Here is a 15,157-nt window from a genome sequence, read left to right on the forward strand (position 1 = left end):
CTCGCTTCACAATTGTGGACTAGGACGTCTGATTGCAGACGTAATGGTGCGAAAATTCCCTCTTAAAACCCACCTGATTTTAACACGATTGACTGGACCTTATTTATACCCCAACACATGTCAGACATGATGGTGACCAATAGCAAAGCAGACAGTAGTAGCTACTTTTAATTACTATGTTAATAACTGTGTATAGTTCATTAGATGGTTGGTAAAAAAAAAATACGCTCATATCATAAAATACGCACATATGTTTCAAACCACAATAAAGATCTTGAAAGAACGATGTATTTGAGTATTTTATTTTTTACACTACGACTTATAGGGGTAATCCAGAGTTTTGTACTTCATATGGGGCCAACCCAGATAATGTTGCTTTTTTGAATATTTTTGTGTCGTCACGCCATTGATTATTATTATTGTTATTATTATTATCTAGCACTACTTTAAAATAAACTGAAGTGAATTCAATTCAATTCAGTTTATTAATATAGCACCAATTCACAACACATGTCATCTCAAGGCACTTTACAGTTCAACCAGTCAAATTGATTCAAAGTTTTCTATCTAAGGAAAACCAGTTGATTGCAACTATTGACTCTTCAGCAATCCCTCAAACTAAGCATGCTTGTAGCGACAGTGGAGAGGAAAAACTCCCTCTTAACAGGAAGAAACCTCCAGCAGAACCAGACTCAGTTGATTTTATTTTGAAATCCAGGAAAGGAAGTAGAAGCGGTCATTGCTGTAAGCAGACTCTAGTAGAAAACGGACTGTCGCTGAAGAGCAGAGGTGAAAAGATACAAGGGAAGAAACTGGGACCTAGAAATGGTGTGACCGCCAGCGAGTCCGAACCGAATCAGAGGGTCAGATGTGGAGGAGGTCCGCTTGAATTTTTAGTTGTTTTTTTTTCTAAGTCATTGTTAGAAGTCAGCAAACTCTCGCTTTTTGATGCCGTCCTCACGGAGGTCTGAGCCACTAACGGACTTATTGGTCGGTTGAACCATGCAGAGGCTGCTGCTCCTGAGTTTGGCGTTCGGTCTCCACTCTGGTAAGGCTGCATGTCTTATTACATTTCCATCGCTAATGTGACCTAATGTAACAATAAGCCAGGCTTCTATCCTGAAGCATTTTATAGGATTTCACAGCATTCCCATATAGGCGTCGCAGCGATGGATCACCTTTAGCGCGTGCCGTTGCGCGTGCACGTACAGCCACCCAGAACGGTGTTAACTTGGTCATTTTATTTCCACAAATGTCTCGGGCACGTCTAAATTTGCGGTCGACGTGGGCGCGTGCATGCGCTGGACAGGACTTTCTATTCCAGCGCGCGCACTGGCCTAAATGACCTTTGTGCACGTGAGCGAAGCCGTCCGCGTGCTGTTTCTAAGACGGCCGGTGATGTGAGGCGATGAGGACGTGCCGGGAATGACAGTGATTGACTACAGACAGCGGCTCCTGCTAACCAGCTCCAATAAATAAAAACACCCACCAGAAGCCTGTATCCTCCTCCCCATGGCTCCTACCTGTGAGCCTTGGTTTCACCCTGTTCACAAAAGGCACCACCATTGCATCTGGCTCTCTCACCCTCCCCAATTTATGTACCTTCTTTACACAATGGGCTGTCAGGTAGGTTATTTATTCCTTTATGACAGTCACAGCTGGAGCCCTTGTTGCTAGGAGACAGGAGGCTGAGATGGGAGGAAATGATGCTTGTCATTTTCCCCTAGCTACCTGTTTGATTGAGCTACATCTGCATATTTCCTTTTTTTATTTCACCTCATTGTACACCACAGCCAGCCGGGAGCGTGCACGCTGACTGGACCACCGACCACTCCATCATAGGTAGGGGGTGGGCGTGTTCAGGGATGGCAAGGTATAGAAAGAGATGATGTCACCATGTCTGCCAGGCTTTTCAGATCCCCTAGTTTGTCTGCTGAAGCTCAGCCTCTGTACACGTTCATCCTTTTGTGTCTCATTGCTCCTTTATGACTCCGTAATCTCTTTATTACTCCAATATGTGTTCTTATACACAAAAGTATTCAGCCAAACTGGTCTTCCTCCATATATTAATATGAAAATGCTGCCTTGGACACTGATGTGTAAAATCTCAACTGTTATGTCCATTTCCTTTTTTTCTGGGCTACGGAAATAATATAGCTCTACAATAAATCTCCAAATGAGTGGCATTAAACTCCTTCTTCTTCTGGTCCAAGTAGCCAGGCTCTCATCTCTTTATTAAACCAGGAAAACACCATAACCTGGCCTCTAATTTGCACATATGTAATTGTCTCTTAATAATTGGGTGCTTATTAGCGGAGGTGCTAATTAAAGCTTTGATGTATCAGAACGCCTTATTTAAAGACAGTGCTTGCTAGTGTTGTGTCTCTGTTTTAGTGGCTTCCTTCAGTATCTCCTTGTTTCTACATATGACCATCGCTAGTAACTCTCAAGCTCTTAAATGTTACTCCATAATCAATCTTTGAAAACTCTCCCCCTCAACTTACCAATAAGCCTCATGTCCACAGGGCTGGATTTAACGGACGGCAGTCCACTTAAAGTGCTGAGTCGGACTGAGGCCTGATCTTGTGCAGCTGGACTTTTTGACACCTGGTGCAGACCCAGGCCATGATCTGCTGCAGCCAGGATGATTCTCTAGGCCCCTGTTCTGAGTCACACAGCAAAGCTGTGAATCATACACCTTAATGGATTTTCCCCCTGCATTAAGCTTGCAAAAATATCTACAGATTGGATAGAGTCAGACACATTTGGAGAGATTTTTACACTGTCTGAAAAAGGGGGTTGGTGGTCAGATTTAATGGTTTCAGTTTGCTTTGTTAATGAGTCAGAGGGGGCAGTAAATAGCTCATATGAAAAGGAACATTATAAAAGCATCATAATAAATCAGCTGATGTGAGCTTGGCATTTACCTCTAATTAAACTCTTACGTCTTCCTGATTTATTTCAGATACTGTCACTGATTTCAGCTGGTTTTAAAAAAAGAATTATCTCTATTTTGATATGGGAACATAGACATACTGAGTGCTACCAGGAACTGATATCATTTCTCATTATGGATAATGGCACTTTGTGAGGATGACCAAAAGTTAGCAAAATCCAGTATCGGAAAGATCATTAAAAATGAAGTCTAATGATGACGGCTCCAGGTTAATTCAGGGTGCAACAGAGTGAGAGAGAGCAAGACTTTCATCAGATAACAGGAAGGCTAAACATAGAAGAGCAAAGTCGCTGGTGTATTTTTTGTCTTTTTGAGCATCCAACATCCATTTGCATTGGAGGATGTTTAAAAAAGGGCACATTTGGCAAAGTTAATTTTAATTTGGTTTATTTACAATACATATCATCTTTTAACACAACAGAGAATTAATTTGAACCATAGAGTCAGATTGCTTAAAAGTTTTTATATAAGGAAAACTGGTTGACTGCATCGAGTAAAACCACTTAAAGTTGGTGGGCTGGTTGGCTGCTACAGAAAAGAGAAAAGAAAGTTCCAGAAAAATTAATATTTTTTTTAGCCATATTAACTGTGCTAATGCTAACCATACCTGATGTCATTACCTCAAGTATAGCTTCTGTTAATCATTTTCAAAAGACGTTGTTTAGATATCCCTGTTTTGCAGCTAATGGTTTTTCTCCCAGGAACCTTTCTCTAAATAATTTTATATAATTACATATTAGCTTTTAGATTCAACTGGCAAAAATGTTTATTATCAGGTCAAAGCTGTACAGACCCTGATATCAGCGTAAACATTCAGCAGATTCTCTAAAATGTAGCCAATCGTCACAATCTAAATCAGTTGAAACTATAATGCAACAAATATTTGATAAGAAACAAATATTTTAGAAAAAAAGGAGAAGTCACATTCCTGTGTATTTTTAGTAAACATGCTTAGATTGCTTTTTGTCAGAGCAATGAGGAAAGTAAAATCTTAGCTGCATTCGACACCTCAGTGATGAATCCTCGCACCCCTAACGCTGTGTTTTATGTCCTTTGTGTAAATAGGTACAGTAACAGCAGAGCTGTTAGACAAACCCTTGAATGCTTACAACTAGGAATGAGTCAAACATAAGGGGACCAGAAAAAAACATTGCTCCTTTTGGATTTCCAGCATGGTGGTGGACTAATGGGAGAGGTCATCTGAAACAAAATTGAAATGCAACATACTTTAACTCTACTTTCGTAGCTAATTCAGGAATTTGTATATATTGCCCGAATAACACTGAATACATCAAGTTTAACTTTCAAAAAAGTAAAAAATAAATCCACTGGACTTGGTTTCCAAGTTTGAAGACGTTTCGCTTCCCATCCAGGAAGCTTTTTCAATTGAAAATGCCAAAAATAACGATGAGTTCAAAGCTTTATAGAGTGGACCGTAGATAAAGCCTTGTTTTGGCTTAGAAAACATGCAAATTAAACCGTGTCCACCCCTTTGGGCTCGTTTGGGTTCAATACCTGCAATACCCCATACCTGTCTATGTCTCTGAAAGAGGAGTCATAAAAGGGAATTGTTGGTGCGCCACAATCTATCACATATAGCAAAATCCTGACCTGGGAGGTCTTGCTCTGATAATGCTCCTGGAAAATTTAACCTGAGCAGTAAATGTTGCTACTTTAGTACTGTTAGGTTTATTCTTAATACATCATGTGCATTGTTACTTTGTTACAGTTTTACCCAGTTTGAGTTAAGAGTAGTAAATAACTTGCTCCCAGGAAAAGAACCGGAAGGGAAGTCCAGAGGCGCAACTGCCTTCAAGGGGACATAACTTCCTCATTTAACATTACCCTACAAATAAAGCCGTTTCTGTGTGAGGGTTCTTCCTGTTAAAATGGAGTGGTTGCTTTCCACTTTCACTGCATGCTTTGTCAGGGGAACGAGTTGCTGCAAAAATGAAAGACCTGATTATATCAACTGTTCGTTCTTAGATAGATAACCTTCTACTGATTGGCTTTATCCAACTGACTGCCAGTGGGTTTGAACTAGGGCTGCAACTTACAATTATTTTAAGATTAATAATAGGATAGCAAAAAGTTTCTGAAAACTTATTTAAAAATTAAACCAGCTGAAACTAAAACTTTTTGACAACTATACATTTACTGACGAAAAAAAGATTTTTATCTTAAATACAAACTTTTTACATAATTTATTTAGGGCTGAAACTATCTGATTAATCCTGATTCATCGATTATTTAAATAGTCATGACCTAATTTATTAATCAATAATTAAATGGAGTTTAGAGACTCAAGCGACCCACTCAGAGCAGTAATTATACCAAGATTGTAAAAAAAAAAATATATATATATATATAAAAATTTTGCATGTAGATAAAAAAAAACAAAAAACATTTTCATTTGTCAATATGCTCTATCCAGAACCCCTCAAGTGGAAAAAGTTTAAGTTTCACCTGGTTTCATTTCGTAAAAAGTCTTCTTTAAGGAATCTTTTAATATAATTAATTAATAAAAAAAAAAAAAAATTGCGACATATTATTTAATTTGCAAAATAATTGATAGTTGCAACCTTAATCTTTTTACATTTTTGTTATAATTGCTACTTAAGGTGGGTTGCTCTGTTAGCTAAAGGCACATTTTAGAGTCTCTACACACTCCCGTTAACGATTAATCATTACTATATTAGTTGACGATTATTTCAAAAAGTCGATTTTTACAATTAATCCAATTTTCAGGCCTAGTTTGAACTTGAGTGTAAGTACGATTGTATCTGATCTCAATACGCTTAATTTTACACAATTGACAGAGACATGTTATGCAACAAAAACATAGTTTTTGTGGAGTTAAAATTGGTCAATAAGAAGTTGAAATACTTGGATTAGGATGAACACTAAAGATTTTTGTTTAGAGAAAGTCACAATGAATACGTTAAGGAATCAGGCAACTTTAAAAATATATATTTAAAAATAATGAAAAGCAGGGAAAGAGGAGGAAAAGAATGTGTGAATAAGTTGTATCATCTTTGAAAGATCTAACATTTTCTGGTTCCCCAGCTGGATAAACGGTTCCAGAACAATGCATAGTTTTTTTGAAAGTGGAGAACTTTGCTCTTCTTGGCTAACTAAGCATTTTTTTCTGGTGCTGAATCTTCTCGGTCTGCTTTGGGGTGACATGAAAGGGGAATTTTAGCTTTTATGTTGGAGCTAAATCAGGGAAATCCCCACAAGTTAATAAAGTTAGTTTTGGTAACTTTTTTTTGAACAGGATTCTGATTTTTCTCTTTTACAGAAAAGTGTCCTATATTTATTTCTGCCACTGAAAGCAACCGGTGAAAAAGCTTGGGTTTGGAGTCAGGGATCATGTACTTTTTTTGATAGAAACCTTTGGCACAGTTGTGTGTGACATGCTTGTCTTTGTTTCAAAGTAAGGCTTCGGCATCCCGAACGGCTGTTATGGAGAAGGAAAATCACAGAGGCAGATGTTTCATTATCTAACTGCCGCTCGCAGATAAATCCAATCAGAAGTGTGCATCTTCTGCTGTTAAGTGAATGTTTCGCTTTTAAAAACCCCTGTAATGTGATTGTCTTTGAATGGCTGGAGGGGTGATCGGAGTTTTAAAAAGAAAGTGGAGGAAAAAAGTGAAACCCGTTTCTTTATGTTCAGCATTACCTGAAGTAGGGAGGAAGGCCGTATCCCATGGGACCGGATCTCTGGTTTTTTCGTTTTGGACGGGTTTTACAGCCAGGAACGGTTTTGGTTGGGGTTCATTTTAGAGGGTTGGAGGGTGGGTTCAGCATTCTAGGCAGGTGGGTACAGCCCGAAAAAAGAGAGTATTAACTTTTGAATTGTTTGCTTTAAAGATTGCATTTTGGGGGTTTGAGGGGGGGGTGAAAAGAGAAGCGAACTAGGAAAGAGGAAAGTAAGCAAGGGATGCGGAGGAGGAGTGGACAGAGAAAGGGTCCATTATCAGGGCTAGCTGCCCTCTCGGCTGGGACAGAATGTGGTCGAGCTCAGAGGCGACAGGCAGGGTGGGGTTTGGGGGGGGAGCGCTGTATCCCCCACCCCACTATTGGAGGTTAATCACTTCTAATCTTACTAAAACTTCTTCAATTCCCTCAACATGATCCTTTTTTATGCTTACCGAAGTGCATTCCCTTTTGTCCCATGCTGGACTAACCCAACCGTTTCTTTTTTACTTGGACACCCTAACCCCAACACCCCCCAACCCACGCCCCAAATATCCACCAACGAAACTATTACTGCTTCTCTTTCCATCTCCCCCTTCCTCACTGGCTCTCTAATAAGTTCCAGATGTGGTTCTTGCATTCCTTTGGTCGGCGGAGAGAGAAAGAAGAGAGAGGGGGGGGAATGAGTTGGGGGAGGGGATAGGAGGAGAGGCACATGAATTGAAACAGGGAGCACATGATGAGCAAGAGGAACCCATGTACTGCAAAAGACACTAAACAAAATTAACTGGCAAACCTGAGCGATTTTAGGTTTCTCCATTTGGGAGGAGGGTGTTAGATCTGCAATCTAGAAACTTTTAGGACATACTTTTTCTCGTTCCTCTCCGTTTTCCCCCTTCCTCCTCCTCCTCTTCCTTCTCCTCGTCCTCCTCGCCCCCCTCCTTCTCCAGGAATGTTGCCGAAGCTGATGTCACTCTCCCAGTTGGTTCTCCAAAGCAGGGACAGGGCCTTTGAGGCACACAGATCAAACTCACTTCATCTATCTTCCCCCCCTTTACCATAACAACATCAGGGTCAGCATCCGAACTAAAGCGATGCAGTGATTGTCGTTCTCTTTCTTATGCCTGCGGGCTAAAATCGCTGCCGACTAATGACTGACCATAGCGGTAAAAGTCATCAATGTCTTTGAAGTCGGGTCATTAAAACAATGCAGTGAAGATGCGTGCCCCACTCAAGGTTTCCAGCTGTCAACTTAATGCCGTAACCTCGAGTAGAGCTCTCTTCAATGCTGCCTGTTCTTGGTCTGAAATGCAAATGAGATTTTACCCAATTTCCATTTTTGCAAGTCATCTCAAGTTGATGGAAAATGTGCTTCAAGGCCCCAAAAAATTGGAAGTCCAGCCATTGAAGGCATTCCATAAGTTTTAAAGCCTAATTGTGGGCCCCACAGCAAAAACTGATCAGAAAAATAAGTGACAATTTCTTGGAGAAGTGTATATTTTGAGTGTAAGTGTAAAAGATAATTAAAATGTTTTTTTTACTTCGTGTTTTAGGTTCAAAAATTTTAATCCATTGGTATTTTTACCATAACCTGCCATAAACCAGACTGATGGTTCTGTTTGAATTGTTTGAATGTATCCATCTGAAAAGGCTTTGGATTTGGAAGGAATATTCAGTATAATTCCTTTAATTGGGTAAAGCACCAAGCGGCACCTGCCTCCCATGTCAAGCATTTAGCCAATCACAGCAGTTGTGACTTAACGCATTCTTGATTTTTTTCACAACTATTGGGGTTAACTGATAAAACAAACTCTTACCAAATCCAGTCAAAGGAACGTGCAAATATCTTTCCCGTCCACAAAAGCACATATTGTGACCATTTGCTTATATATAGAGGGTATTCCTGCTAAAACCAAACAACCATGTTTGTTTCTCTTCAGTCTGCCTCTTCGGGTTGACCTCACACATGTCACTGCATTTCATTGGTTTGAAACATTTGAATTCACAAACTTCGCAACAATTCATCTTCCCTGCAAGGTAAATTTGACCTACCTACTCAAATTAAAGCAACACTGTGTAACATTTGACCCAAGTCTTAGTTTCATTGGAAATATATAAAGTTATTTTTAGGTAACTCTGCAGCATTTGGCATTAATCTATGATCTGTCAGACATATTTTTGCTTCTCAGTTTAAGGTTTGAATCACTGATCTCTATATCAATTCAATTCAGTTTATTTATATAGCGTTAATTCACAACACAAGTGATTTTAAGGCACTTTACAGTTCAACCAGATCATACGGTCAATATTTATTCACTGGATTGCTGATAGCCCGAAAAAAAAAAGGCTACATGCCGCCATATTGGTACTTCCCACTCGCATGGAGAAGTGCCATAAAAATGTGTGTAGCATTTAAGTGCAAAATCAAGCATTTTGCCAGCTGTAAAAAGAGGTTTCACAGGTAATTTTTAAGGCAGTAGTGCTAACCAAGAAAATCCATATATACCCCGAAGTATCCCATAGTTTAGTATGTTGCATAGTCTGGCTATCTCGGACTGACTCGAAGACATTGACTAAGGTAGCCAATGACATTGTGTCCAACATTCGAAACTAGTAAGTAGAGTAAATAGAAAGTTATTCACTGTGAAATGTCAATGTGGTAATTCTTTATTAAGTGGATGATGCTGTCGTTTTTGTAGTTTTTGTTTTATTTCTCATTTCAAAAAGTCATGTGCTGAAATATTTATACAAAAAACAACTCAAACATTTTTTAAGGCTAACGCACAGACACAGCATAATATTATATTGCATCATTCATGCATAATTTGCAAATATGGAAAATACTATAGCTTTAAAAGACATGTACTTGTAATTCAGTCTTCATGTAAAATCTTATATGTATTATTGAATTACCACAACAATGTTATCAATACATGTATATTACATGTACATCATCAATTTAGCACTTTTGGCACATCTGTATTATTATACTCCATTAAATTGAATTAATTTTATTGTGATGGATTTGTATAATATTTAATACTTCATTGACTTCATACTGATTATGCAATGTGATGTGCCTATTTTTTAATATAAGTTAAACTTAATCTACTTACGCTATGAAACAGCAAGTGTGTGTCAAAGTGATGAATTTATCTTTATTTTAAAAGTCTTAAGCCCCATTGAAAATGAGAACATCTTCATTGCTCGATGCTGTAGCGCACATATTGCTTAAACTGTGACCAGTCTAACTGGGGAGTACCAATATGGCCGCCGGTGGCTTCACTTCAACAGGCTATCAGCAATCCAGTGAATAAATAGAGATCAGTGGTTTGAATCTGGAGGGGTGAATGTGGTCTTGTCTTTAAAAGTAACTGCATGGCTTCTTACTCTGTTGCTTCAAAATGGTCTGCTTACAGATTTCAGAACACAGAGGGAGACTTTAGACTTTAGATTTTATGACAGTTCTGTGCTATTAGTTGCTTTCTAGCCTGGCCAGCTAGACTAATTAACGCTGTGTGTATAGCATATTAGTCAGACAAGGAGCAGGTAGAGTGCAATTCGAGTGCAATTTGAGTGCAATTCTGATTTATGCCTCGTGTAAATCCGTCTGGCTAGTCGCTTTCAGGTATGCCAAACATGGAACTTACCCCACCAAGCAAAATTAGGTTGAAAAGACATTAAAATGATGACCTGATTTATGTCCAAACCACGTCTAAATTTGGTTGAAAAGTGAAAGGTGAAAAGCCGCAATTTTCAGATAGTTGAAAAGACGTTAAAAACTGGGTTTGCAAGGTCTTTTTTTATTATTGGACTAAAGTGGGATGATATCAGATTGACAAAACTCAACAGCTATTTCTGGTCTAAATCAAGACTATCATGTACCGACAAGATATAGCCTAAAAACTAACGTCTAATGACGTCTGGTGTTTGAGGGGATAGTCCTAGCTTCCACCATGGCTAAAACATATACAATGCTATTTTAAGTGCGCATACACTTATTTCAGCATAGTTAAAGGGTTCTTATCAGGATTATGTATGCTATGCTTTTCTTTATGTTGGAGGTGATGTTCATATCTCTCCATAGTATATTGATTTTTCAATTGACCCAGAAATGTTGCTCTGATCCACCGCCCCTTTTGTGGAGGAAAAAGAAAACACTCTGACCAGGAAAAACATTCCGTCTGATCATACAAAAATTGGTTCTCTTTCTACTGATAGGGCAGAAGCAAACATGTTCGCCTGCCTCACTGCAAAAAAATACAGATCTAAGTTAGTCGTCTTTTCTCAAAATAAGTAATTTTTCTTGAATTGAATAGACACATTGCCAATGGAATTCTGAAAAAGTTAAAAAACAATCCACTCTTTTTCAATTAAAAATGTCAGAAATATCGTTGAGTTCGAAGCTTTATACAGTAGCCCAACAAAGTCTTCTTTTTATTTAGTAAACGTGCAAATTGAAACGGACGAACGGGTCAACCCCTTAGGAATGGAATAAGACAATTTACTTTTAAAATAAGAAAAAAATTGACTCCAGTCTCTTATTTCAAGTGTATAACATCTAATTCTCTATTTTTAGGAGTAAAAATGCTCTACCCCTTGGCAGATAATCTTATTCACCTACTCAAATGAATGGTAAATACCGTAACTTTCGCACTATAAGCCGCAACTTTTTCCCCATTTTCTGATCTTGCGGCTTATATAACAATGCGGCTTATCTATAGATTTTTACAGCTAATGGCCACTAGGGTAATATGGTACCCAAATCTATGGATTTTACCATCCACCATGTTGATGTCACATTTGCTTCAACACACAAGTAGCCGCGCGCGCGGGAATGCAGACGTCCTCCGGAAGCAGACTCCGAGAAAGACGGACATTGCGGGCGAAAGACAGTTTGTGTGACACCCTCATTATGGAAAACAAACATTGAAATGCAGCTTTTAAGTTAAAGGCAGTCAGTTTGGCAGTAAACTAAGGAAATAGAACCGCTGCACGTAACCTTGGAATCAACGAGTCAATGGTGAGACGTTGGAGACGCCAGCAATTGTCTCAATTCAATTGTGTTGAAATGTTAATAAATAGGAGCTTCCCCAAACAGTTGCCTCTTTCCCGACAATCCTCTCTGTGTACGAACCATATGGTAATTAAACATAAAAAACCTGCGACTTATAGTCCGGTGCGGCTTGTATATATACAAATCGTGCAATTTAGCTTCTACGGCTTATATTTAGGTGCGGCTTATAGTCCGAAAATTACGGCACACTCCTTTTAAGACATTTTTTTAATCATTTTAGATTGTTTTTTCAGTGCTGTAAGTGCTCAGGGTGAGTCGATGAAAGAGTGGAGCTCGAACTCAGAACCTCAGGATTCCGAGCTCTATACCCTAACCACCATGCCGCCACTCCCCTAAACTGAGAATGAGGGAGGAGATGGGGTGAGTTGGGTGAAAGTTTGCTTTCGTGTGGGAGAGAGAATATCATAACAAAAACACCAGCATCTCACACAAATTTAAAAACACGGTTACACAAAAATGTAGAACACAATCAATTTACATTTACTTGAACTGGAAAAAAGCGATAATTGCCCCCGTTACGCAAAAATGATAAAAAATGTTAATTATTAGGATGAAACAGTTATTAATTCCAGGAGATAACCCCTCATCCGCCACCCAAATGGGTATGTGGGTATTTAAAATGGATGAATGTCCTCTGATTTTTATTTTGTATGTGTGTGTGTGGCACAAATGGCCTCATTTTGTAGTAGAGTCAGAAACCGGAGTGGAGAGAGAGAGAAGGAAGACATTCAGCAAAGGTCTCTGGGTCAGGATTCAACCCTGGGGCAGCTGCGTCGAGGACTAAGACCTCTGTATATACGTCTCACGGTCCACCGCTGCACCCGTGTCCCTTTAATCATATATACAGAAATGTTTACACCCTCATAGCTCTCCAGCTATATCCTAATAACAGCATTATCTTCACAAAAGTAACGGGCAGTCTGATTTTAGTTTTCACATCATGCTCAGGTTAAATTAAAGCTATACAAGCCGAACGCTCATCCTGATAGTGTTTATTAGTCCTTTTTGGGGCGTCAAAAATATTTTTGCACTGGGCTTGGTCACCATTCAGAATCATAGCTGTACGCTGTCGCCATCCACTGGCAGTATTTACTCATGCGCCAGGCTTTAGCTCCCTCCTCAGTGAACACCTGCCTCGGGGAGCTCTGCCGATGACAGGGTTCACATTCTCAGAGCGCCTCCCTCATGTTAATGGGCAACAAAGGAGACCAATGTGTTTAAAAACACCATTTCCGTGGTTGTTATGCTCATTGAATGCCAGGGTATCAGTACAATTTATTGTAATTTTTGCAAGGTTTCAGCATAACCAGAGTCTGTGCTGAAAGGCACTGGGGACGAAGCTCAGATCGCAGTCAAAGGCCCGTCACGCTTATAAAAATGAGCGTATCAGCCTGATTTTCAGCGTAAAAGCTCATTTTTGGGGGCTTAACTGCCCTCTAGAACCCTGTACCGTATTCTGAGCTTTACTCAGTCTTATTCCCCTTAGCACCCAATATATTTTGTGTTTATTTCCACATTTAATCTATGACTCTCCACCATGTTCCCACACCTTCACTAAGAGTTTACTCATTGTGCCCAGGCACAATGAGGTATCTCTAGTCAAGCTTAATGATGGTAAATATTTAAAATGCTTATGTTTACTATCAAATAGAATAAAACCAAAGTGTAAAACAAAATATAATAAGCCAACAGGGTACAATAATCTAATGTGAAAGCCATTTTGAGCAACCAGGTTGATCTACTGGTGTAGAACTGTTTAAAGCCTGATATGGAATAAAATCTCACACTAATTTTAACCCTACGTATATTGTACAATAAAACCAGGGCCTGAACTTCAGTTGAAACTATAAAGCAGTATAAATCAGTTACGAGGTAAGATCAATAAGAACAGACAGATAGCTTGAACAAAAGTGGACTTCAATTCAGTTTTTTTATATAGTGCTAATTCACAACACATGTCATCTCAAGGCACTTTGCAGTTCACCAGATTATACAGTCAAATTGATTTAAAGTTTTCTATCTAAGGAAAACCATTTGATTGCATAGACTTATTGTATCAAAGGTTAGCCCTTACACTATGCTTGCGCATAGTAGAGAGGAAAAACTCCCTTTTAACAGGAAGAAACCTCCAGGAGAACCAGGCTCAGTGTGAGCGGCAATCTGCTGAGGCCGACTGGGGTTCAAGAAGACAGAAGCAGAAATACAGAAATAAGCAGAGATACAAAAGGCAACTGTAAAAGGTCCAAGAAACACACACCCAGGCAGAGGAGCTCAGAGCCAGCTCCCATGTCAGAGGATGAAGAGAGCACAGCCAGCAGGTCACAGTCAGAGAAACAGGACTACACTGTAAAACAGGCCGATCTCCAACATCTATAAACAAAGGAGCTGATGGCAGCAGCACAGCTGATATTTCTCTCCAGGATGTTTGCTTCAAAAATGCTGTTCAGGGGTTTCTGTTAAAATCAATAGCCTTTAACCATATTTTCAAAAGTAGTTTTAGATTTTTTTTAAGAGCTATTGTAATCCCACATGTAAGAATTTAGCTGCTGCAGACACCTTTGTGACAAACCCAATCATTTTGATAAAAAGTAAAGCCGGGCTGCTCGATATGTATAGGCCATTTACAGTTATTAATCTGCATAATCAATAAAAGAACCACAAAAATGTTCATTAGCTAAAGCCTAACTTTATATAGTCTTCAAGGAGGGGCGGGTTTACCATTAGGCAATACTAGGCAGGTGCTTAGGCCCCGCCCCCCAGGAGTTTTATGTTTGCCCCATAAAACTCCTTTTACATACATGGTTAATACAGCTATTACTTATTTCTGCAGGTTAATTATTTTTTTGATAAAAATCCTTTCGTGTCCACCACATTGGATCAGTCCATTTACATGTGCAGACAGTCCAATAAAACAGCAGCAAATCCTTTGTAAACAAACAATGTAAAGAGCAGTGTTGCCGACTTAGCATTTTTGTCACTACATTTAGCAACTTTTCAGACCCCACTCGCTCTTTATTACAAAAAAGTGCTTAGCGCAAAATCGAGTGACTTTTTTCTGCTACTGGAGACTTTGGCGACAACATATAAAAGCACTGAACTCTGCTCTCCAGAGCGAGTAGATTGGTAACCCTTCTTGTCTGCTGTCATGATTCATGCAGCTATTATTTCATTTCAATGAAAAATAGAGAACAGATATGCAGATCATTGCTCGTCTAACTATAATGAAAAGAATTACTTATTCACTTTTGCTGTCGCCTTTTTGTAAACACAGGAAGGAGCAATCAGCTAAGTTAGAATAGGCTTAGTCAGGGCTCGATGTTAACCATCGCCCGATCACCCGGGGCAAGTAGTTTTTATTGTTGGGAGACTACAAATTTCATTGCATTTGCCTGCCGGGTAAGTGCAATGATCGCTAAAAAAATTAC

The 15,157-nt window shown here is 39.2% G+C and overlaps 1 protein-coding gene across 2 annotated transcripts in view; it reads left to right on the forward strand.

Annotated features, from left to right (window-relative positions):
- Positions 1-761: 761 nt before the first annotated feature.
- LOC107099654 (kin of IRRE-like protein 1) overlaps positions 762-15,157 on the forward strand; it is a 64,980-nt gene continuing 50,584 nt past the window's right edge. For both annotated transcript variants that reach the window (XM_015397867.1, XM_015397868.1), the window contains exon 1: positions 762-1,048. In XM_015397867.1, the coding sequence (XP_015253353.1) occupies positions 1,003-1,048 (46 nt within the window). In that variant the 5' untranslated portion in view covers positions 762-1,002. The remainder of the gene's footprint in view (positions 1,049-15,157) is intronic.

This window comes from Cyprinodon variegatus, unplaced genomic scaffold (assembly GCF_000732505.1).
Source record: "Cyprinodon variegatus isolate N-32 unplaced genomic scaffold, C_variegatus-1.0 Scaffold894, whole genome shotgun sequence".
NCBI classification, from domain to species: Eukaryota; Metazoa; Chordata; class Actinopteri; order Cyprinodontiformes; family Cyprinodontidae; genus Cyprinodon; species Cyprinodon variegatus.